Raw genomic sequence first — 23,235 nt, forward strand, 5'->3', positions numbered from 1 at the left:
AATATCTCCATCCCTTTCTTCATCGCTTCCCCTTTCCTCTCCTACTCTCTTGCCTTCTCAAGGAACTAAGGCTTCTCTCTTTCACACAATTCCCCTTTGACGTCTTCTTAGCTGTCCTCTCTTGGGAAGAAAATAAAATCTCTCTTCTATTACTCTTGGGATCACAGCGTTGCTGACGGCGCGACTGCCCTGGAAACAGTTACTAGGCAACGGGGAAGTGGAAGGTGGCCCTGCAAACTACCCTTCCTCTCTTCCCTCTCTCGGCAGCTCCTTTTCTCTCAGAGAACTTCAACCTGAAAACCACTGTTTATATGTACCTTTGGGAGTAAAGGGGTGAAGACTGGCGTCCTCTTAAAAATGTTGCTCTTTCCTGTTTCTGTGTATTTGGAGAAAAAGATAAAACTCTAGCAGAGACACGCGCAGCACCGAACCTGGCGTGCCGGCGTCGCACCGCACAATAACATTCTTGTGCGCAGGTGCCTACCCGGTGGGGGCGGGGCGAGCGGCTGAGGCCACGCAGACGCACGTCCGACGTCGGGAGCAGGACGAGAGAGGGAGGAGCCCGAGGAGCGGAGCCGGCTCGGGTGGGTGGAGCGCGGGACGAGTCACTTACCCGGTGCTGGGCTGCTCCGGCCGTGGGCGTGGCACGAGGACGTGGAAGCCGACCTCGGCGCAGGCGCAAAGGCCGCTGTGCGGAAGCCGGGTGGGACAAGCGAGGCCTGGGCTCAAGGCTGTGGGCCGTCCTGGGCGGGGGCCCGAGGTGTCGGGTTGCAGCCCGAGGTGGCACTGGCGGCTCCCGGACGCTCCTTCCCATTTCCTTTCTTTTCCCCCGTCTTCTCAGTGTGATTTTCTTGGTGAGTTATTTGAGGAGAAAGGGAAACTGTAGAAACCAGTCTGTTCCCATCGCATGCCTTTCCCGCTCCGTGCCTTCCCCTTTGCGCTGCTCGGCGGTGATCCCAGCGCTCTGTCCGCGCCCGCCTTCTAGGCTGCTTACGTCCCGGGCTCAGCCCTGCCGCCACCTGTGCGGGCGCGCCGGCGCCCCGCCGTCCTCCCGGTTCGCCTGTCGCGGCCCGTCCTCCCCTGGGCCACCTGCCTCGCTTTATCCTGCACGTCGCCCCTCCTCCGGCAGTTTACCTCTTGATCGGGCCCCTCCTCTTAGGTCTTTGTTTTTTAAACGAGAAGCCTAAACCTGAAGGAGAAGCCTTTTGAACGGGCCCTTGAGTTGTTGCCCTTTTTTTTTTTTTTGGTGTCCTTTTTTGAAAACGATCTTAGAAGAGGTTTTATTCCGTTTGAACCATTTGGTCTTCCGTGAACCTACTTATTCGCATATGACTGCTGAAGGAAGCTCACCATCCCGAGGCTTTGAAAGACATTTTGGCAATATGGTTCTGAACCAACATTATAGAGGCCACTCTGCCCGAAGGGGACTAAGGATGCTCCAAGATAAGAGAAGGCCAGTTTTGGTCATCTCACTGCCAGGGTGCTCGGTGGAGGGATTAAAACAGCCTGGTGGCTTGGTTAATTTAAAAGGGTTTGCTGAATGTGTGGGTCCTTATCATCTTGGGCTCTTAGTGAATTTCATTAGACAAGAATAAATTTAGTTTTTTCTTATCCAGTTGGTCAGGTTTGTATTTTTTATCCCAGGCGTTTAACAAACATTTTATTTCAGATGATTGGCACCTTGTGGGTGATGTTCCTGTTCTTCACATCGGATTTTCTGTTTTGAAACAAAACAGTTTATATGTATATGCCACTTTGCCCTTTTCCTTTCCACTTTGAGTATTTTACGTTTTGGGGTTTTTTGCTTAGCATGTATAGAGAAGAATAGTGTTCTCTATATATGCTAAGATTTGAACTAAGGACTCAGAATGATAATACCGTTAAGCCAAGTGGACAGTCATTGGCCAAAGTTTATAAACTTTCTAATTAGAAGGAACGCTTTAGGACTGTTCATGTGAATCAGTTCCTAAAAGAGCCAATAAAGGCAAAGCATGATTTCTGCAGTTAGTAAGCACCCACTGGCTTTAGCTAGTCTTGACTTTCTGCTGTTACTGAATACAGTAATTTCACTGATGTCAGTATGTTTATTATGGTTTTAAAAACACTAAACAGAATTTAAGGTCTCAGTGTAGTGTATTCAGTGCACCGTCTTAATGAAGTTGTTCAATCATTTGGAAAGGAACTTTTTTCCTTTAGATACTTGGTCTGTAATTCTTCTTGCCTTTTGAAAGTATGTTTACAAAGAATGCATTTCTAATTTTTATAATTCCCTCAAAATGGCAGTCCTATTCAAGGAAATGCCTATGTTCAGTATGTCCACAGAGAATTAGTATTGGTGTACCATCAGAGGTGGTGAACTTTTTCTGTAAAGGGCTAGATAATAAATGTTTTAGGCCTTTGCAGCCCAGATGGATCCTTTCGAAACTACTCAGCTCTACCATTATAGCTCAAAAGCAGCCAAAGACAATATTTAACAAATGAAAAAAATGAATGAGCAAAGTTTTGTTCCCATGAAACTTAATTTACAAAAATAGGGGTGGGCCAGATTTGGCCTGTGGGTTGTAGTTTGCACAGACCCCTTATATGAATGAATGGTTGTACATACAAATTAGGTTTTTTCGCTAAGTATTATTTTAATCTACTTAAATGAATAAAATGGGCAGAGGTGGGACTATAAATAGGACAACTGGGAGGAAAATAAACCCTTTCTAAAGACATATTCTTTACAATATTTTTCTAAGTTATAGAATTGCAAAGGGTACTTAAAAGAGGCTTTTGACTTAGATACGCAAGACCTTAAAGATATCTAACAGCGTAAGACTACCAACAGGAAAGGCTTAGGCAGCTTGATTCTAAGATAAAGGCAAAGATGAGTGGTGAACTTGGAAAATGCTTTGATTGTAAGACCCCTGTGATTACCACATGGCACTGAAGTGTGGTCCTTCCTCCTCGCAGTTTCAGTCAGCTGACTGACTGAAGGCTTGTTAAGAGGAGTTTTCCTTAGTAGTCAGAAGCAGCAAAGCTTCTAACCTTCTGCGGGTTAGTTTATATCCTAATATATTTGCATTTTTTTCGTATTACTTATGGGAAAACAATTTATTGTAAAAATGCAGTAATTTTTTAAGAATTTTAAAAAAACCTTAGAATGTCTGTCTTCATAAAATAGTGGACTAGATTTAGTCATCCTTAGAAATTATTAATAGAGATTGTATTAAAACAGGATGACAAGTATAATCATGGCATAAATATTTTCAAAAGTTCATTGAACTGTAGCCAGTTCTCATCATGAAATAATTTTTGAGGTGCTATGCCTTAATTTGGGAGAGTAATAACAAATATTTTAAATGGGTAACAAATGCTAAATCATTTTCACTAAATAGATTTTGACAATTTCCCAGAAGTATTCTAGGTAATTTTATAATGGAATTGAAAATTTCTGGACTATTTTGGAAGTAAAAATTGATAATGGGTTTAATATGATTTGGGCTGATTATCAATCATCTAGTGGTAAATGTAGGAAAATATCACTGTAAATAGTTTCCTGAAAATTAATATGTATTTCTGTTTTAAAAGTGTATAACTTTGTTATCATTCTTAGGAAATAATTTAAAAACCTTTTAAAAAGTGGTTTCTGTACTTTTTTTCCTGGAATTCTTCAGTTTTGATCAGCTTGCCACAGTAAAATTGTTAAGTTTCATACTTCGAGGTCACACAGTACTTAACTTAATATGTACATGTGGACATTCTGTTTTTTAAAGTTCTTGCTGTGATACTGACACATTACTGCCTTTCCATTTATCTGTTTGAATGGCAAGTGTCTTTCATGTCAAAAAAGTGTCCATTGGAACTAGTGGATCAAAAAACTCCACTGTAAGTGATAAGAAAACCTATTTAAAAAGTATTAATGTATAATGGAGTGGTATATACTATCCCCTGAGAAATTAGTTTACTAAAATATTTTTTGTGTAGAACTTGGCTCTACAAAAAATATTTCAGAACATCAATGATTCAGTAAAACCTGAGTACTTAATGATCAAGAGATTTAGTCTTTAAGTACTGTTTTTGTTTCTTGACTCTTATGTGATTGACTTGCATTTAATTTGAAATAGTTTTGTTCTTTGGCTGAAGAAAAATTGCCTATTCATAACCCCTGTATTGAAAAACGTATTAAAATATAAGTAAATGGAGAAGTCTAATAGCATGGCTTTGAATCATAAAGGAAAATGATATGCAGTTGGTCCTCACTTTTCACAAGTTCTATATTTGTGAATTCTACTCGCTAAAATTTATTTATAACCCAAAATTAATACTTGTAGCACTTTTGCAATCATTCATGGTCACGTGAACAGTGGTGAAAAATTTGAGTCAGGAGATATGCATTCCAAGCTGGAGTTAAACAAGGTGATGCTCTGCCTTCTTGTTTCAGCTCCTACTATAAACAAGTGTCTTTTGAGTTCTATTTAAGTGCCACATTTTTTGCATTTTTGTGCTTCTAGCTGGTGATTTTGCTGGTTAAAATGGCCCCCAAGCAGAGCGCTGAAGTGCTACTCATGTTCCTAAGACACTAAGGCCACGATGTCCCTTACAGAGAAAATGTGTGTGTTAGATAAGTTTCCTTCAGGTGTGTGTTAAAGGCTGAGTTCAATGGTAATGAATCACTATGTATATATATTAAATAAGATGTCTTTAAGCAGAAACACACATAAAACATTACGTATTGATTGGTTGCCAAAAATGTTGTGACCAGAGGCTCACAGGAACCTAACCCTGTATTTCCCCTAGGAGCAATGGTTCAATATTCATTCATTCATATTCATGGTGACATGATAGAACATAACTACCATGAATAATGAAAATTGACTATATTACCTCTTAAGTAAAAATGCAGTTTCCAGATAAAAGTTACATGCTGTGGGCATTATTCCATCTTCTCTTGTCTTTTGGTTGGCTTACAGTGAATGTTGAAACCCTAAAATGAGTTTGTGGCTAAATGTTACAAAATTTAGTATGTAGCTTCTTTAATTTTCTTTAAAAATGATAATGTTAGAGCAATTAATACCTGCCTTCTGCTAGTTTCAGGAAGATTTTTATGGTGAACTAATACTGATACAGAATTAATAAGTTGAACTGTCACAATTTTCTACTTTGAACTCATATAAAACAAAGGAAGAATAAGGTTATAAAAGATAAGGTGAAGTTAACTTGCATAATGTTTGTGTTACAGTCTTCTGCTTTTAATGGAGTTGATGTTAAGCATTGTAGCAACCAACATAAAGTGGAAAAGATCAGATAAAAGATTTAATGCCCATAAAAACAAACCAGCTACTCAGGTAATACACAATTATTACCAATATAGACCTCAGAAAGTTATGCATTGGGAACTAACAAAGAAGACACTCTGTGATGTTATAAGCAAAAGCCACCTGAATAGGAAGTTAATCAGGCTGTTTTATACAGTGTCCTCAAAATAATGTGGTAACGAAGAGTTCCAGAATAAAAGTAGTTTAATAAAAGAAATTGCTGATAGGGTTCAAGTGTACAGTTCTCTGATCCTTGGTTTGTTTCAGGGAAAGGATTAGACTGTGCTTGACAAAACAGTTCTTGATTCACGGATGAGTACCCCTGTTTTCTCTGAAGGTTTATAAACAAACCAAACCATAAAAAAATATGCCTAGCTTTGTGCCTAGATATTCTGATTCAATTTATATGTTTTTAGTCTATTGTCATTGAGTGACGGTGGTTAATATTACTATATAAATGGTCTTATGTGCCAACCACCATGCTATGTGCTTTGAATTTATTATAAAATCATTTAAATAGCCAAGAGGTACCCATGTGTGGCAGACACTGTGCTTTTTACAGGAGATATTATTGCATCTAAATCATGTAGTGATTCAGATGGATAAAACAACCTAAAAGAGTAATTCGGATACTCATTTCATAGCCTCAGTCCACTGATCACTAAACATACAGTTAAATCATTGAAAGTTTTAGGTGTCGTGTGAAAGATTTATATTTATCATTTGGTTATGTTGTCTTGTATATCGCTTTGTGGCAGAAATTCGGTACTGTCTAGTAAAACTTTTTTTTTTTTTTTAGTAAAATTTGACCTGTCTTGCATACATTTGTGTTTTAATGGTGAGTATATTTTCAAAGACAGGGATTTGACCAGTATGGGGAATTACAGAGCTTCTCCGGATGCCAGAATAAGTTTGTCCTCTTATAATTGGAAACATTCCTGAGTTTTTTTGCTATCACTCTGGAGTCTGGAATTTGAGTTAAGTCTCTCCAATGATGATGTTTATAGGACAGAAATTAAAGTGATGGTCCCATGCACAGAAGGTTATAGATATGTAGCCTTTGACTTTGCTGCTGATTATCAGTTTTTCTTAAGTATTTGCATAATGTTATATCTTTCATTAGCTTTTTTTAAGGCCTTCAACATGAAAAATATGTAAGAATGATTCTTAACAGTGTGCATGTAAAAGGCATGTAAGAAAGAAAATGTCATACCTTTGCCCTATAGTTTGGAAAATTATTTAAGCATCTTATTTATTTATTTTTATAAGCAAATATTTTATTCTGGTTTCTTGTGAATTCTTTGACTAAGAAATTTATGAGTAACATGATAATCTATCAACATTTTCATATAACTAAAGAGAAATTAAATATAAAGAGTATTGTTCAGCTTTTTGTTCAGCAAGTAAAAAGCATTCCAACTCCAAATCATCCTTATTTACATGGGTTATAAACCATGAGACAATTTTCATTATAGGAAAATAAATACTAATTTGATTTAGTATCTTTTTGAAAAAGCATCTATGATACGGCATTTTCTGAATAAAGTGTTGCTCATAGTTACAAATTGTTAAAGTTTTGATTACTCAATATCTTGAGACTTGAAAAGATTGTTAAAAGGATAATATGAAATAAATGAGAATTTGGGTTCAAATACTTTTTTAAATATCCCATAAATTTGGAAGAATGTTAAACAGTGTATGTACTGTGGGCGTGGTTATACTTAATCCTATTGGGATAGTCTTTTGAAATTAGTAACCAAATGTCTTTTTTGTTTGTTTTTATGTTTGAAAGGGCCAAAGCCAGTTTTTAGGTTGGCTTGCGCAGAAAAGTGAAAAGAGAATGCTCCACTTTAACCAATGTCAGCACCTGAAACAAATAGCTCAGAAATGCTTTTCTAGTACACATGTGAAAACGGATAAACGTGCACAGCTATTTCTTTCAAGAACCTTTGCACTTGCAGAATTAAGGAAGTCATGGCACTCAATCTACTCTCTTGTTGGAGACAAAAATATTATCCTGATGGGACCACCCGGTGCTGGGAAAACAACAGTAGGCAGAATAATAGGTCAGAAACTAGGTTGTTGTGTCATAGATGTGGATAATGATATCCTTGAAAAAACCTGGAATATGAGTGTGTCTGAAAAATTGCAGGATGTTGGTAATGAGCAATTTTTAGAAGAGGAAGGAAAAGCTGTGTTAAACTTCTCTGCATCTGGAAGTGTGATTTCCCTTACTGGGTCCAATCCAATGCATGATGCTAGCATGCGGCATCTGAAGAAAAATGGAATAATTATTTATCTGGATGTACCTCCAATAGATATAGTTAGTCGTCTAAAATTAATGAAAATAGATAGGATTGTAGGTCAGAATTCTGGAACATCTATGAAAGACTTACTTAAGTTTAGAAGACAGTATTATAAGAAGTGGTACGATACTCGTGTTTTATGTGAAAATGGGGCTTCCCCGGAGGAGGTAGCTGACAAAGTGCTGAATGCAGTTAAAAGATACCAAGATGTGGACTCAGAAACATTCATTTCCACAAGACACATTTGGCCTAAAGACTGTGAACAGAAGGTCCCAACAAAATTCTTCAGTGAAGCTGTGACTGAGGGGTTAGCTCCTGACGGTGGACTTTTTGTTCCTGAGAAGGAGTTTCCAAAATTAAACTTTGGGGAGTGGAAAAGCCTCGTAGGAGCAACGTACGTAGAAAGAGCACAAATACTGTTGGAAAAATGTATACATCCTGCTGACATACCTGCTTCCAGGTTGGGAGAAATGATTGAAACTGCTTATGGGGAAAACTTTGCCTGCTCAAAAATTGCCCCTGTCAGGCACCTGTCAGGCAACCAGTTCATCCTGGAGTTGTTCCATGGACCAACGGGATCATTTAAAGATTTGTCTTTACAGCTCATGCCCCATCTTTTTGCACACTGTATTCCACCAAGTTGTAATTACATGATACTTGTAGCCACCTCAGGAGACACCGGGAGTGCAGTCTTAAATGGCTTTAGTCGTCTTAGTAAGAATGACAAGCAAAGAATAGCTGTGGCCACATTTTTTCCTGAGGATGGAGTAAGTGATTTTCAAAAAGCACAAATAATTGGCAGTCAGAACGAAAATGGATGGGCAGTAGGTGTCAAGTCAGATTTTGATTTTTGCCAGACATCTATAAAAAGGATTTTTCAGGATTCTGATTTTACTGGCTTTCTTACTGTGGAATATGGAACAGTGTTAAGTTCAGCTAATTCCATAAACTGGGGCCGACTGCTTCCCCAAGTAGTTTATCATGCTTCTGCATACCTTGATCTCGTTAGCCAAGGATTTATTTCTTTTGGAAGCCCAGTCGATGTGTGTATTCCCACAGGAAACTTTGGTAACATTTTAGCAGCAGTGTATGCCAAAACCATGGGAATCCCTATTCGAAAATTTATTTGTGCTTCTAATCAGAACCATGTTTTGACTGATTTTATAAAAACAGGACATTATGATCTAAGGGAAAGAAAATTAGCACAAACCTTTTCACCAGCAATTGATATTCTCAAATCTTCAAACCTGGAGCGACATTTACACTTGATGGCTAATAAAGATGGACAATTAATGACAAGATTATTTAATCAATTAGAAGAGCAGCATCACTTCCAGATAGAAAAGATTCTAGTTGAGAAAATTCAGCAGGATTTTGTAGCTGACTGGTGCTCTGAGGGAGAGTGCCTAGCAGCTATTCACTCTACCTACAATACTTCCGGGTATATTTTGGATCCACACACTGCTGTTGCAAAAGTAGTTGCAGACAGAATGCAAGATAAAACCTGCCCAGTGATCGTCTCATCTACAGCTCATTACTCAAAGTTTGCACCTGCTATCATGCAGGCTTTAAAGATCAAAGAAATCAGTCAGACTTCATCCAGTCAGGTTTATTTACTGAGTTCATACAATGCATTACCTCCACCTCATGAGGCTTTATTGGAGAGAACAAAACAGCAAGAGAAGATGGGGTGCCAGGTCTGTGCGGCTGATGTGAATGTCCTGAAGAGTCACGTGGAAAAACTAGCACAAAATCACTTCATATAGAAGTTTTCTGAGTTAAAAAAAAATGTTCTGGTGATAAGCATGCAATAATTGATCACAAACGTAGATTTGGAATACAAATAACATTTTGGTTTTTATGTAAATATGTATGTCTATATGTAGATCTGTTATCTTTCGGAATTTCAATAGCCTAATCTCTAGATCTGAACATTATACCTACACATGCTCCTTGGATCCTTAATCTGGAAGTGACAGAAAGGTAGCATAGTACACAGACCCTTGTGCTGTGCTTTGCACTCATGAGGGATATATCAGTTTCTACTCCCTCACCCCCACTTTTAAGCAGACCAAAATGTCTGGCATTCAATCTGGCAATTAAAATATTTAAGCATAGTTTTTCCATAGTACATCTGTAACCATTACCAGTTCTCTATTGAATAGAAAGATACTTTACCACTCTAATGGTTAACTTCTGTGGAGGAAGTAGTAAGCTCATCTATTAAGAAAGGGCTAGTAGTGTTTCTGACTCTCCATTTCGGACTTGTAATTAATTATGTGTATTCTACGCCACCCAGATTAGATAAGTGCTCTGGCCTTCACTCCCCTTTAGATATGTAGAGTTAAGGTGATGTAGTTTGAAAACCAAGACACAAGATTTAAATCCACAATGTAATAATCCACAGAACTACTTAGTAGTGGATACGGAAATAAAATTATGTATCTATTTCAAGAGAAAAGCTTTCCAAAATTCAGAGTATTTGAATAGTCTTCATGGAAGTATGTTTCTAGTTCTACCAGTTTTCCTGTATTATTTGGACTCCATTCCTATATAATTTGTCTATGGTCTCTCTTTTCAATGAACATTGTCTTTTTTGGTAACTAAAATCACATACGGTTGATGCACATATTTAGTTTTTCCTTCTTTGTAGTAACAATACATTATAAACGTGATTTACATTTGTGAATTTCCTGGATGTTTTATTTCTGAATTAAAGATTATCAGTGAAAGGACCTGTTAGTGTAATGGACTACTCTCAACCACAAGATGGCATTCCTAACATAATTTGTCTTTGCTGATAACATTCTGCTTCATTTTCTGGGAAAACTACCTCCATAAACATATTACAAGTTGTCAAGAAAAAATTGTAATCGTTCAATGAGCCGAAGCAATCTGTTTAAAAAATTTAAAAATTAAACTAATTATGTTAACTTTGGATCTATGGCTTCTAAAATGTACATTTTAAAACCAAAACTTGAAAACTAAGAGCCGTTACAAGAAAATAATGGAAGATTCAAAGTTTACTTATTCACGTAGGTCTTAGATATTTTATCATTTGCTTATAAGGATATTTGTTTCAGTAAATGATATGTTTAGAAAACACATGTAAATTTTCCTGTGTGTATGAGAATGCACTATTTTTCTGAAAGTGGGAGGGACAGTGTTTTAAAAAAATGACATGGGGCTTCCCTGGTGGCGCAGTGGTTAAGAATCCACCTGCCAATGCAGGGGACACGGGTTCGAGCCCTGTTCCGGGAAGATCCCACATGCTGCGAAGCAACTAAGCCCTTACACCACAACTACTGAGCCTGCGTTCTAGAGCCCGCGAGCCAAAACTACTGAGCCCGCGAGCCACAACTGCTGAAGCCCGTGCGCCTAGAACCCGTGTTCCACAAGAGAAGCCACTGCAATGAAAAGCCCGTGCACCGCAACAAAGAGTAGCCTCCACTCGCCACAACTAGAGAAAGCCCGCGCAACAAAGACCTAACGCAGCCAAAAATAAATAAATTAATTTAAAAAAAAAAAGACATGATTTTTGCCCACAAGAACTGTAATTAAGGAGACAACGTGTAAAATTAAATCATGTATTGATACAACACAGAAGAGTTACTGCAAGTTAGGTCATGAGTAAGTGAAAAATGATACAGTCAAGAGCTGTAGGATTACCATGGACCAGTCAGAAAAGGCTTCACAGAGGACATAGAAATAGAGGTAAGTCCTGAAGGATGGCAAGATTTTCTAGGTGAAAAGGAAGGGGAAATACATTTTAGGCAGACAAAGGAAATAGGTATGGTGAGTTGTTCAAGAGGGTACCTGCCTTTATCTGTGGTTGGTTTGTTCTCTGTCCAAAACTTATTTCATGCCTTCACTTTTTCCTAAAACCAACTCTAGCCCTTCCCTCTCAGCTAAAAACCTTGCCTCAGTCAAGAGGAACAAGCCAGCAGTGAAGACATGGTTTCCCACCACCAAATGTCTGAATCTGCTGTACCTGTTTCGGTCCTCGCCTGCCTCCCGCTGGGTTGAATTGGGTGGTATTCCTTCAGGTGTGTCTTGGCTTCTGTTCCGGTCAGGGCACTCACATCACTTGCTTCATCAGTTCTCTCCTCTGCTGTTTCTTCAACCTCTCCCCTTTCTTTCTATGCCATTCAGATGCTCTGTTTTCATATCTTATAAAGCATAAGAGCAAACCAAAACTCTAAACATCCACATTTCCCCCCATCTACTCTTTTATTTCTTTACATTCCATTCAAGACCAAGCCTCTTCAAAAATAGTTGTCTGCATATATGGTCTCCACTTTCTTACCTCTCATTTTCTACAGAGTATGTAAAGTACACTTACAGTTTAAGGAGGAATAATAAGCAACCATGTGCCCCACACCTTGCTTTATGAACAGACCATTCCTCATCTGTGACACCCACTGTGGCTCCTCTGATTACATTTACTTCTCTCCCTCAGAGGTAACCACTATTCTAAATTTTCTCTTCATCATTCCCTTGTTTGTATTACAATTTTGCACTGTTTAGTTTTGCCTCTTTTTAAATTTATGTAAATGGAATCATACTATATATATATTCTTCCATGACCTTTTATTTAAAAACTTTAAAATTCATCCATGCAGATGAGTGAAACCATAGTTCATTAATTTTTAATTACTGTATAATATCCTATAGTATGAATACCATAATCTATCCATTTGCCAGTTAGTAGACATTTAGATTGTCTAATATTTATATGTTCTTGTATCCAATAGGTATACTGTTTTGTAAAATTGTGTTGAAGGCTAGTGAAAATGGACTTCCAAACATTTGTGATTCTTTCTAATGTTGTAAAAATAGATTTCATATCTTGGCTGTATTAAAATAAAAATGTATGGTCTGTTTATGACATGAAAAATTATTATCAGTTCTTAGGCTATGGTTATAATTTCTACCTTATCTTTGAAATTATTTTACCACGTCAAAAAATATAGTGAACTTGTAAGATTTTTGAGAAAAAAGAAAGGAGATTTTTAAATTACATGTTAATGAAAATTGTAAAATATTTTTTCATCAAAATCGAGTTTAGAAGGTAATAAATTGTTCTCTTTGAAGTTTTTGTTAGATTTTAATAGCAACTCACTTTCAAAAACAATCACAGCAAATACTGTTTCTCTCAATCCATTAAAAGTTGCCATTTTTCAAAATGGAAACTTTAAAATAGATATTCCAGAGCTCATAAGAAATGCTAAAATAAGAAAAAAATGCTAGGAATCATTTTGAACAGAAGTTAAAAACATTTTTAAACAACAACAAAAACTCTTTTTGGCACTCTTTAAGGCACAAATATCAATGCACGTTGATGTTTAAATCACTCAACTTTATTTCAGATTAAACTAGGCTTGCTTGTATTCATGGCAACATTAAACTTTAATTTATAACTATATGCCTAGCAATAGGTTTTCTTTTGAAGCCACGTAAAAAAATACTGTTTGGGGTATACTTGACAGCACACGTCCCAGATTTGCAATCCATGTTGTAGTATATCATTTTCTTTAAAATTAGAGAACTTCTAGGTTTTCAATATTTTTTTAAAATTTTATTTATTTATTTATTTATTTATTTATTTATTTATTTAGGCTGTGCCAGCTCTTAGTTGCGGCACGTGGGACCTAGTTCCCTGACCAGGAATCCAACCCAGGTCCCCTGCACTGGGAGCGCGAAGTCTCACCCATTGGCGTGCCAGGGAAGTCCCTCAATATGTTTTGTTTGCAGCACTTACTATCTCATGTTCTCCTTGAGTCATTCACTTGCTTTCTGTGCTGCGCTGGTCTTTTTATCTGACATTTTTGTCCATTTATGACTTACTTTTTTAATGACTTTACTGCCACTTTAGTGGTCCCCAAAAGCAATTCAATGATGTGACCTGGGTATTGTTTCTGGTGCCAACCTCTAAAGTTGATTCTCTGGTTTTCTGGAGAATCTTTGGCCCATTTATTATCTTTTAATAAATTTATTTTAATTTAAGCTTAAACTTGTTCGGAGTAACTTCTGTTATTTGCAATTAACAACCCTGCTTAATACAGTTCTAAGTGATGATTACAAGTAAAATTAGTGAGATTGGCACCAAGTGATATAGAGTAAACATTTTGAGCTGGGCAAAAATAAGTTAAAGCATTCGGTGGAAATTGACTGGTTATATACAGTTACAGGAAAGAGTATTGTATATTTTATTATTATTTGTAATTTTGTGTTTTACATTGTTTAATCAGTAAAAGTCTTAATAAACTTATGTATACACACACACATTTTTCAGAGAGCCAATTATTACTACCACACTGAATATATGGCAAACACATGACTTCACCTTTCTAAAATCTTAAAATTTTGGAATTGCAAAACATTTAACCCATGGGTTTTGCATAATGGATTGTTAACTTGTTCATTTTAGCACAACACAGTTTCCTAATCTAACAGAAAAGATATGCAAGAAAATAGCATTTCTACTGGATCAAGTGGCCTGGTTAAAATGATTTGACATCCTGGTTTGACAAGATTGGAGATTATTCATATTTGTCTTGAATTTTACAAGGTTCAAATCAAATAGCAGAAGTTTTCAGAAAATAATTTTACTTGCCCTCGATATTACCTTTTTTTTTCTGGGACTATCTCTCCAATCTGTTTGAGATTTTAAATATAATTGGCTGACATAATATTTAAACAACTGCCAAATCAACATGGGTCATTACCAGAAAAAACATCATTTCTTGTAAATTTCACATCTGTTTAGGGTTCTTCTCTATTAAAGTAATGTAACTTAATCCTAAAAGATCTGAAAAGCTTATTTATTCACAGTATTCTGTATACTTTCCAGAAAAAGAGTCAAGTCAAAAGGTACCCCCTTTTCCCTTCAGTGTTGTAGCCCACTATGAAGAAACAGAACGTCTTTCTCTTGAGAAAAGTTGAGTATAATAATATTTTACTGGCAAAAGAAAGAAGGAAAATATTAGTTTAAATTGGGTCAAGAGCATAAAATTTCTACTGGCCGAAAGTCATATCAAAATGAAATGAAATTTTAAGGAGAAAACAATCAAAGCTAAAATATCCTTTGAAATATGCAGGTCATTCTTATCAAAGAGGAAAAAAATACATGTAGGAGCTTTATAACTTTGAAAATGATTACACATAAATTATTTGATTTTCCCAAGACCTCAGAAAGGGACATTATGCAATCTTCCACTAATCACACTTATAGAAGAATTAACGTAAACTAAAATGTACATTTATTGATTTATAATGGTTGATATATCTTTCCAGTGACCACATATTTGGTCTTCTCCACCTAAGACTCCCCATCCCTTTTAAGAAGATACCCTGGAAATAGTAGTTTATTTGGTAAATATGAAGTCAAACCAAAGAGAGAAGGATAGTTTTCAGGGATGTTTCACTCACAATTAACTCTAGTTATCCCACAATATAGAATACCTCTTGAGTGAACAGAATATTCTTACCTGTTTGACTCAAGGTCGTTCTTCTCTGGACAGTGTTAAATATACACTGCTAACTCTTGATCTTTGTATCATCATCCTTCCAGATCACACACTTTGAGTCAACATGCACCTTTTTCAGATTTGTAACAAAACAAAAAATCATAGTTTCAGTCCTTGGGAAGCTTATGGAGAACTTAGGCAAGTAATTCAACTTATTACAAGATCATATGATATATATTATGATCAGAACCAGCCAGAAACATGGTGGACCCTGAGAAAGCTAGTTAGATATTTGGTTCCCCTTCAAACTGATGTTCTTTAAGCATTTGTTCCACTTTCCTTTTGGGGAGAGACCACAGTTTTTGCACAGACCCCCCCACCACAAGCACAATGCAGGGAAGGACAGAGAAGGACACCTATTGGCAGAGGTTCCCTCTCCTGTGCTGTCCTAAGCAGCTCAGCTTGGACTCCTAACTTGCATACCTTACTAGCAAAACAAAAACATGGAAACTAACCAAACTCACCCTCTTTGAAAGGCAGTTTAGAAATCCTTTATTCAAGCATATTCTTGGGTCTTCTGACCTCTGATTCCTAGAACCTTGTTGAAGTAGTCCTTCTAAGCACCAGTGGTATTGATAAACATTATATTCTCTCTGCAATGTTCCTAACGACGTGTAAATCTTTTTGAAGGCTGGTGCCCTGGACAACTGCCTGGATGGCTCTTGCCTAGTCTGTTTCAGGCCATGATCATGTTTTAGACCTGGGGCTATGGATGGGAGAGAGTCATAGATATCAGACTGAGGGATTAAAGAAGGCATTCTAGAAGAGATGATTACGTGGGAGTCAAAGTTTAAAAGTCAAGTGACAGTTATGTAGGTGAATTGGTGAGCAGAGGAAACAACATGGCAGTGAGTAGGGACGTATCACTCAGCTTGCCTGGAACAAAACATGTATGTATGGGGTTGTGAAGATGAAGCTATAAAATCAGGCAGGATCCATGAGTTTACACGTTTCTGAAAGCTATGAGATATCACTGAGGAATTTTAAGTAGAATACCATAATTAACTCTTTATTTTAGAAAGATCATGCTAGCAACTGGGTGGGGTGGGGGGATGAGACTCACAGACCTGAGACCCATTAACAGGCCAGAGTATATGCTGCAGTCGTGGAACCAGAAGGAGTATTTTCAAGAAATACTTAGGACGTAGCTTTATAGGATTTGATGACAGATTAAATGAGAAGGGCATGGAGAAAGATTCAAGTTTGTAAACTAGATGGATGGTTTCACCATTCACAGAAATCAAGAATATAGTAGGACGAGCAGACTTGGTGATGAGTAGAATGGAGAGGAAATGCTGATGGTTTTGCATGCCTAACTCACTAGACACTTAATTTTCACTCTAATTTTCCATCACATCTTGAAATAAATAGTCTCCAAACCCTCTTCAAAGAAGAGAAAGTAAAGCGACTCACTTACTAATGAAAGCATGTGGGGATTTGGAGAACTTTCACCTCCAAACAAATGCATCTCTGTTTCTCCCCTAACACACACCCAAACCTGTCTTGCTCTTCTTTCCTCCTGTCTTTCCTTATCATGTTCTACTAAAAATGCTTCCTAAATCCTGCCCATCTATTTGTCAACATTTTCAAGTTGCAAATCAGAATTCACTTCATTTAAATTATTCCCTGAGCAACCACCATTCCTGTTCATTTTAGCTTTAGCATTTATATGCTCTTCTGTAGTTAACTTGCTAAAATCCTGGCTTTCTTTCTAATAAATAAGTATCATTTAAAAAATTTATTATAAAATTCTTTACAAGTTCAAATTCTTTGATATCAGCCAAAGTACCAGTGTATTATTGTCTAAAGGATAAAGTCTTAGTTAATTGACTTCTTGGTATACTTCATTCTGATAACTGACAATAAAACAGATAACACAATAAATTATTGAATTTTAAGCTTGTTGGGCAGCCTTCTTTATGAAATGGAACATTTTGACATGCAGTCACTTTCTAAGGTACAGAGTATTATAGGATATTTCAGATTATTTGTGGGTACCTTTTTTTTTTTTAATCTCTAATTTTTTTTTTTTGGCTGTACCTCTCAGCATGTGGGATCTTAGTTCCCCAACCAGGGATCAACCTGTGCCCCCTGCAGTGGAAACGCGGAGTCTTAACCATCAGACAGCCAGGGAAGTCCCTGTGGGTACCATTGTTGTTCAATATCTACTCACAATTTTTTGGTTTGTTTTCTAGGATAAGGTGTCACAGGAAATGGTTTCCCTTTAAAAGGAGTTGTTTTACTTTTTTGGTTATCAGGAAAGATGATAGAAGTCTGATAGTTGTCTGAAGGATTCCCATGAAATTTACACTTTAAACAGACATGGAACGGTGCTGTGTCCCCACTTCCCCATGTTATAGTGCTGCCTAGCACATGTTGTGATCTCCACTTTTAATAGTAAGTGAATTAGGCATTAGACATTTGTTTAACTCTTAAGGAACTTAGGTTTACACTTAAAAGATACTCTTATTACAGTATCAGTGAGTACCTTTCGCATCTGTACAGGCCTCTATTTTTTAATCTGTTTCTTAATCTTAATCTCTTAATCTTAAAATTGGTATATACTTGTTATGGGGATCTGGTAAATTGATGTATGTGAGAAGATTTTTAAGGAATACATCATATTATTCTTAGGGTGCCGTAAAAAAAAAAAAAAAAGGACATCGAAAAACAGGGACTTCCCTGATGGTCCAGTGATTAGGGCTCCGCACTTTCACTGCCATGGGCCTGGGTTCAACCCCTTGTCGGGGAATGAAGATTCCACAAGCCACGTGGTGTGGCAAAAAAAAAAAAAAAAAAGATATTCTTAGGGTGCCATTATGAATACTGCCTTAAATTTTGTTTGTTTGTTTTTGCGGTACGCGGGCCTCTCACTGTTGTGGCCTCTCCCGTTGCGCAGCACAGGCTCCAGACGCGCAGGCTCAGCGGCCATGGCTCACGGGTCCAGCCGCTCTGCGGCACGTGGGATCTTCCCGGACCGGGGCACGAACCCGTGTCCCCTGCATCGGCAGGCGGACTCTCAACCACTGCGCCACCAGGGAAGCCCCTGCCTTAAATTTTGAGATAACTGAGAAGCACGTCGATTTTTTTTTTTTTTTTAAGTAGTAGTTTTCTTTTCTGAGAATGATTTAATGTATTCAAGACAAATCCCTGCAATCCTATTAGGTTGATTTCTGAAATGAATGCCAGTTTTTGACACTGGAATAGAATGGAACAATATGATCTTAAATGCACACTTTTGTTTCAAACTATGGTTTTTTTTTCTTTCAGTAGTTCATGAATGCTATCTGTTTCTCATAATGTCAGTGATGTGGAATGACCTGGACATTATTTCCATAAACTGTTTAAATCAGTCTTTGGTTTGATTTAGCACTGATTAAAGCCTTGCTCATCTTCTCAGCATCCTTTTTTGTCAAGAGTAAAAGGATTTAAAAAAAAAAACTGCAAGAGGATGTGGAGCAGTGCTTAACCAATGCTGTGGAGGGGGGTTTATTAATTATTATGATTCAATCTGGCTGTTTCCTTTTCTTCACAGGGGAAATGAGAAATCTCCTGGTGGTACAATCAGAATGCTACTAGAAGCCATATCTTTGCAAAGCCAAAATGATCTACTTAAAACTTAGATACATTGTATCAAGTACAGAATTAATCTCACTGACACAAAAGAGGAATTCACGATCAATAGTATCATGGGCTTTTTTTATATATATATATCTTCATTGGAGTATAATTGCTTCACAATACAGTGTTAGTTCCTGTTGCATAACAAAGCGAAACAGCCATATGCATACACACGTCCCCATATCCCCTCCCTCTTGAGCCTCCCTCCCACCCTCCCTATCCCACCCTTGTAGGTCATCGCAAAGCACCGAGCTGATCTCCCTGTGCTATGCAGCTGCTTCCCACCAGCCAACTAGTTTACATTTGGTAGTGTATGTATATATCATGGACTTTTGATGAGAGCGTTATTTCAATCATTAGAATTATCACCTCCATTTTCTTGTGTGGGTGGTAAGCTCTAATTCCATAATTTAAAGGTTTTCTTGCATTTTACCACCTTTATAATATCCCAGAGGTGAAAAACTTTTCCTGTATGCTTTATAGAGGCAGTTCTGAAGCTGGATCACCTGTATCCAGGCCCTGGTTCCAAAACCAGCTTTAAGACCCTGGGAAAGTTACTAAATCTTCCTGTGCCTCGGCTGCTCATCTAGAACATATGGATAAAAATACCTGCCTGCTCGGGTTGTGAGAACAACAGGAGATAGTACCTATGAAGCACCACAACCCTTTGCTTTCTCCAAAAACATGACCCTTCCAAAGGCTAAGCCTAAAATAATTTTGTTCTGTAAAATACTGAAATCTCACTATACCGTTCCTTAAACAAACTTTTTTTTTTAAACCAAACTGCTGTGTTGTATTACAGCCAAAACATTTATTTACTGAAGTGCCCAAAGGTCTTTAAATTAAGTCATATATGTTAGTTTCAACATCCTAGAAATTCACAATGTTTCAGTAGAAGGTATTTTATTTAGGTGGAGAAAAAATGACATTTTGTCATTTTCAAGTTGTGGCCAAATCAGTAGACTCTCACTTTGCCTTCCGCCAACTAAAATTAGTTTTTGGCAACAAGATTCAGGGTTATTAACTCTGAAGCTGCTGGCAGTTTAAGTTTTTATCTATCTAAATTCTTATAGCTCAGGGAACAGAAAAACCCAATTTTTCCTCTTATAAATTTAATCCAATGTGAACACAAATTTTCAAGTTTCACTCAGGGATGCCAATTCTTTTCGTGTTCAGTTTTTCCACGATGAAGCTCTTTTGGACGCTAGTGAGCAGGATTAAACCTCAGGAGCAAGTGAGGCCACCTGAAAGTGCCTCATTGTCTTGTAGTCTTTCTGGGTCACTCAGTATTTGATTATCCAGACTAATTGTGGGCAAGGAAAGCATGAATAATCAAATTGTACAGACAAGCTCTTGTATCTTATTTTGGCTGACGGCTTCATCCTTCTTCTCAAACCTTTTTTCCAGAAGAGCTAACAAGGAAAGTAGAAGCTTTGTTTCCTGTCTTTGCTTGACTTCCCCTGTCCTTTCAAAAAAGTATTTACAAATGACATGATGTCTTCCTCCCAAGTGTCCCCTTCCCAGCCATAAAGAAGTGGCATCAACAATATGCCTAGGTAGTAATTCCCTGAAAAGGTGGACTTGCATGTTCTAGAACTTTCTGGTATAAAAAGGAAGACAGAACTTAAGCCTGAACTTGGCTTCTGGCTTTTTCTTTTCTTGATCATTTTCCAACAGTGTTAAAGGCTATTTTCTTCTTTCTTCCCATTACAGGATTTTTGGCACCTCAGACGTAATAATGGAAATAAACATTTAACAGATGGTCCCAGCAGTTTCCCTGACATACACGCATAGTACAAAAGGAAAGCATGTATAATGGAGTTGATTAGATCTTATTTTATTTCTCACAGAATATTTTCCTGGTCACATTTTTCATTTTTTTGTTTATGCTTTTTATTTCCGTGGTCCCTGACACACAGTTTCTGAATCATTTCTCAAGGTCAAGACCCTGTTCCTCCCTTTGCCCCCTCTCTGCACCACACAGAAAGTGTATCATAGTAACAGCACAAATGGCTTCACCACAGCAGCTCTGCAGAGGTTCTGCGGGGAAACTTAGGGAGTGTTCCCACATCTGCATCTGGTTCTCTCGTGAAACCAGAGGTCATAGGGTGGAAGTAAGCCAAGGAAATATTAGCAACAGGGGGAAGAAAGGAAAGAATTGAAAGAATATACTAAGGGGTTTTCACTGATTAGCAGGGAAAAAAGATCCTAGTGTAAAAATGTCAGCCTCAGGTAAGAGGGACAACAAATACTCCTGGGTGAAGCAGTCTGTGTGTTCATATTCCCACAGAACTCTGTTGGGTCCCTTCCTGAAAGTTTGAGAAAGATCACTAAGCTGCTGAAGTGAACAGGGCAGAAGCAGGGGTCTTGAGGGGCTGAGGACAAATCCAGCTCACCTTTCTGCATTAAGACCTATCCCGGTGATCCTCTGAAATGAGACTGTAATGCGCCATTGTGACACCTAGTGGCTGGCAGCTGTATCTGCATCAGCAAGGTACACATTTATAAAATAATGTTATTTTTGATTTATAAAAATGGAAAAAACTTACTTTAAGCTGCAAGATCACAGTGTAATCACCCAAGAACAGAGCAGAAAGCCAGTTGTCTTTAGTCACTGATTTGAAAGCTACATTTCTTAGAATTCTTAGATAGAATGTGCAGAAGCAGGTGGACGGAAATGTCAAATCCTTGGCAAGGTCCATCACTATTTAATATCTGTCGTAGAGGCTAATGAAATAAGTGAGAAAATGTTCCCTTAGTTTAACAACTTGATAAGAGGAAGAAGACAAAAAGTCAACCTCAATCAAGCCTTCTCACCTGGAAAGTAAAGAGGCAAGTATGTTAATAAAGGCTAACTGTTGTAGGTCCTGATAGTAGGTGGCCTCGCTTGGGCCTTTCAGATTTTTCCTTCTTCATATCTCCTTGTTTAAGTATTTAATATTCTTGTATTTGTGGGATGATGCACAGTACTGACTGAACATTTCTAAATCCTTAGGCATACTCACCTAAGCGGATACATTTAGACCGATAATGGGCTTAATAAAGTACTGGAGAAAATGAAGTCGGAGGAATCAAGTTTTCAATTAGGTGCCAATTTTCTGTCATCCTCCACTCTCAACGGTAGAGGCAGTGGCTAGCTCAGTGAAACGAGGTGACTTAAGGTTCATAGGACAATCATAATAATATTAACAATATTATCTTCCTTTTTTTTTTACTGTGCCAAAATTTATTTAACCAATTTTCTATTGTTGGACAGTTTAAAATATTTTGATTGTTGCAAATTAATAAGCATCCTTGCACATAATGCTCTGTACCCAGCACTGATGCTTTGTTTTAAAAATTATAATGAAATATTTAAAACACATACAATACAGAAATCATTAAAACAATACTTGCGTACCCAGGACTCTACTCAAGAATTTTTTAAAAACTCTAATGGCGGGCTTCTCTGGTGGCGCAGTGGTTGAGAGTCCGCCTGCCGATGCAGGGGACACGGGTTCGCGCCCCGGTCCGGGAGGATCCCACATGCCGCGGAGAGGCTGGGTCCGTGAGCCATGGCCTCTGAGCCTGCGCGTCCGGAGCCTGTGCTCCGCAACGGGAGAGGCCACAACAGTGAGAGGCCCGCGTACTGCAAAAAATAAAAATTAAAAAAAAAAAAAACTCTAATGGCTTTTTTAAAAAAAACTTATTTATTTAATTAATTTATTTTCCTTATATTTTTTGGCTGCGTCAGGTCTTAGTTGCGGCACACGAGATCTTTTTCATTACGGCCCGCGGTCTACTCGGGCTTCTCTCTAGTTGTGGCATGCCGGTTTCCTCTCTCTAGTTGTGGCGTACGGGCTCCAGAGTGAGTGGGCTCTGTAGTTTGTGGCACACAGGCTCTCTAGTTGACGCATGTTAAGCTCAATAGTTGTGGCATGCTGGCCTAGTTGCCCCGTGGCACATGGGATCTTAGTTCCCGGACCAGGGATTGAACCCTCATCCCCTGCATTGGAAGGCGTATTCTTTACCTTTGGACCACCAGGGGAGTCCCTACTTAAGAATTTGATCTTTACCAATACAGTTGGAGGCTTCACGCATTCTTCTCCATCCCATCTCCTTTCTTATCCCAATGGTAACCTTCTCCTGAAGTCAGTGTGTAACATTCTCCCACATTCCCTTATACTTTCACTACATGGTGTGTATCTCTAAGCCACACAAATATTAACTCGTTAACGTAACTTTCTTGATTGCAAATGTAATGCATGCTCACTGTGGAAAGGTTGGCAAGATAATGAGGTACAAACAGAAGTATAAATAAAAATACAAACAAAATTGTTGCCCCAAACACAACATTATGAAATAGTAACCATTGTTAGTATTTTGATCTATTTTGCTCCTCTTATTACACACTTTACAAAATCAATTGGGTTTAAAACGATTACTTTAAAATGAATGGGGCTGGGACTTCACTGGTGGCGCAGTGGTTAAGAATCTGCC

General features: G+C 37.8%; 1 protein-coding gene across 2 annotated transcripts; it reads left to right on the forward strand.

Moving 5' to 3' along the window:
- The first annotated feature begins 622 nt into the window (after window positions 1–622).
- THNSL1 (threonine synthase like 1) lies at window positions 623–10,230 on the forward strand. Of its 2 annotated transcripts, XM_082649590.1 has the most exons (3): window positions 721–854; window positions 6,100–6,138; window positions 7,093–10,230. In XM_082649590.1, exons 2-3 carry the CDS (start codon window positions 6,136–6,138, stop codon window positions 9,370–9,372), a joined length of 2,283 nt encoding a protein of 760 aa, XP_082505716.1. In that variant the 5' UTR covers window positions 721–854; window positions 6,100–6,135; the 3' UTR covers window positions 9,373–10,230. The 2 variants fall into 2 exon arrangements, with proteins under 2 accessions (XP_082505717.1, XP_082505716.1); XM_082649591.1 differs by lacking the exon at window positions 6,100–6,138 and having other exon boundaries at window positions 623–854.
- Window positions 10,231–23,235: the final 13,005 nt, after the last annotated feature.

The sequence above is a fragment of the Grampus griseus genome (genome assembly GCF_964374135.1).
Source record: "Grampus griseus genome assembly, chromosome: 2".
Taxonomy (NCBI): Eukaryota; Metazoa; Chordata; class Mammalia; order Artiodactyla; family Delphinidae; genus Grampus; species Grampus griseus.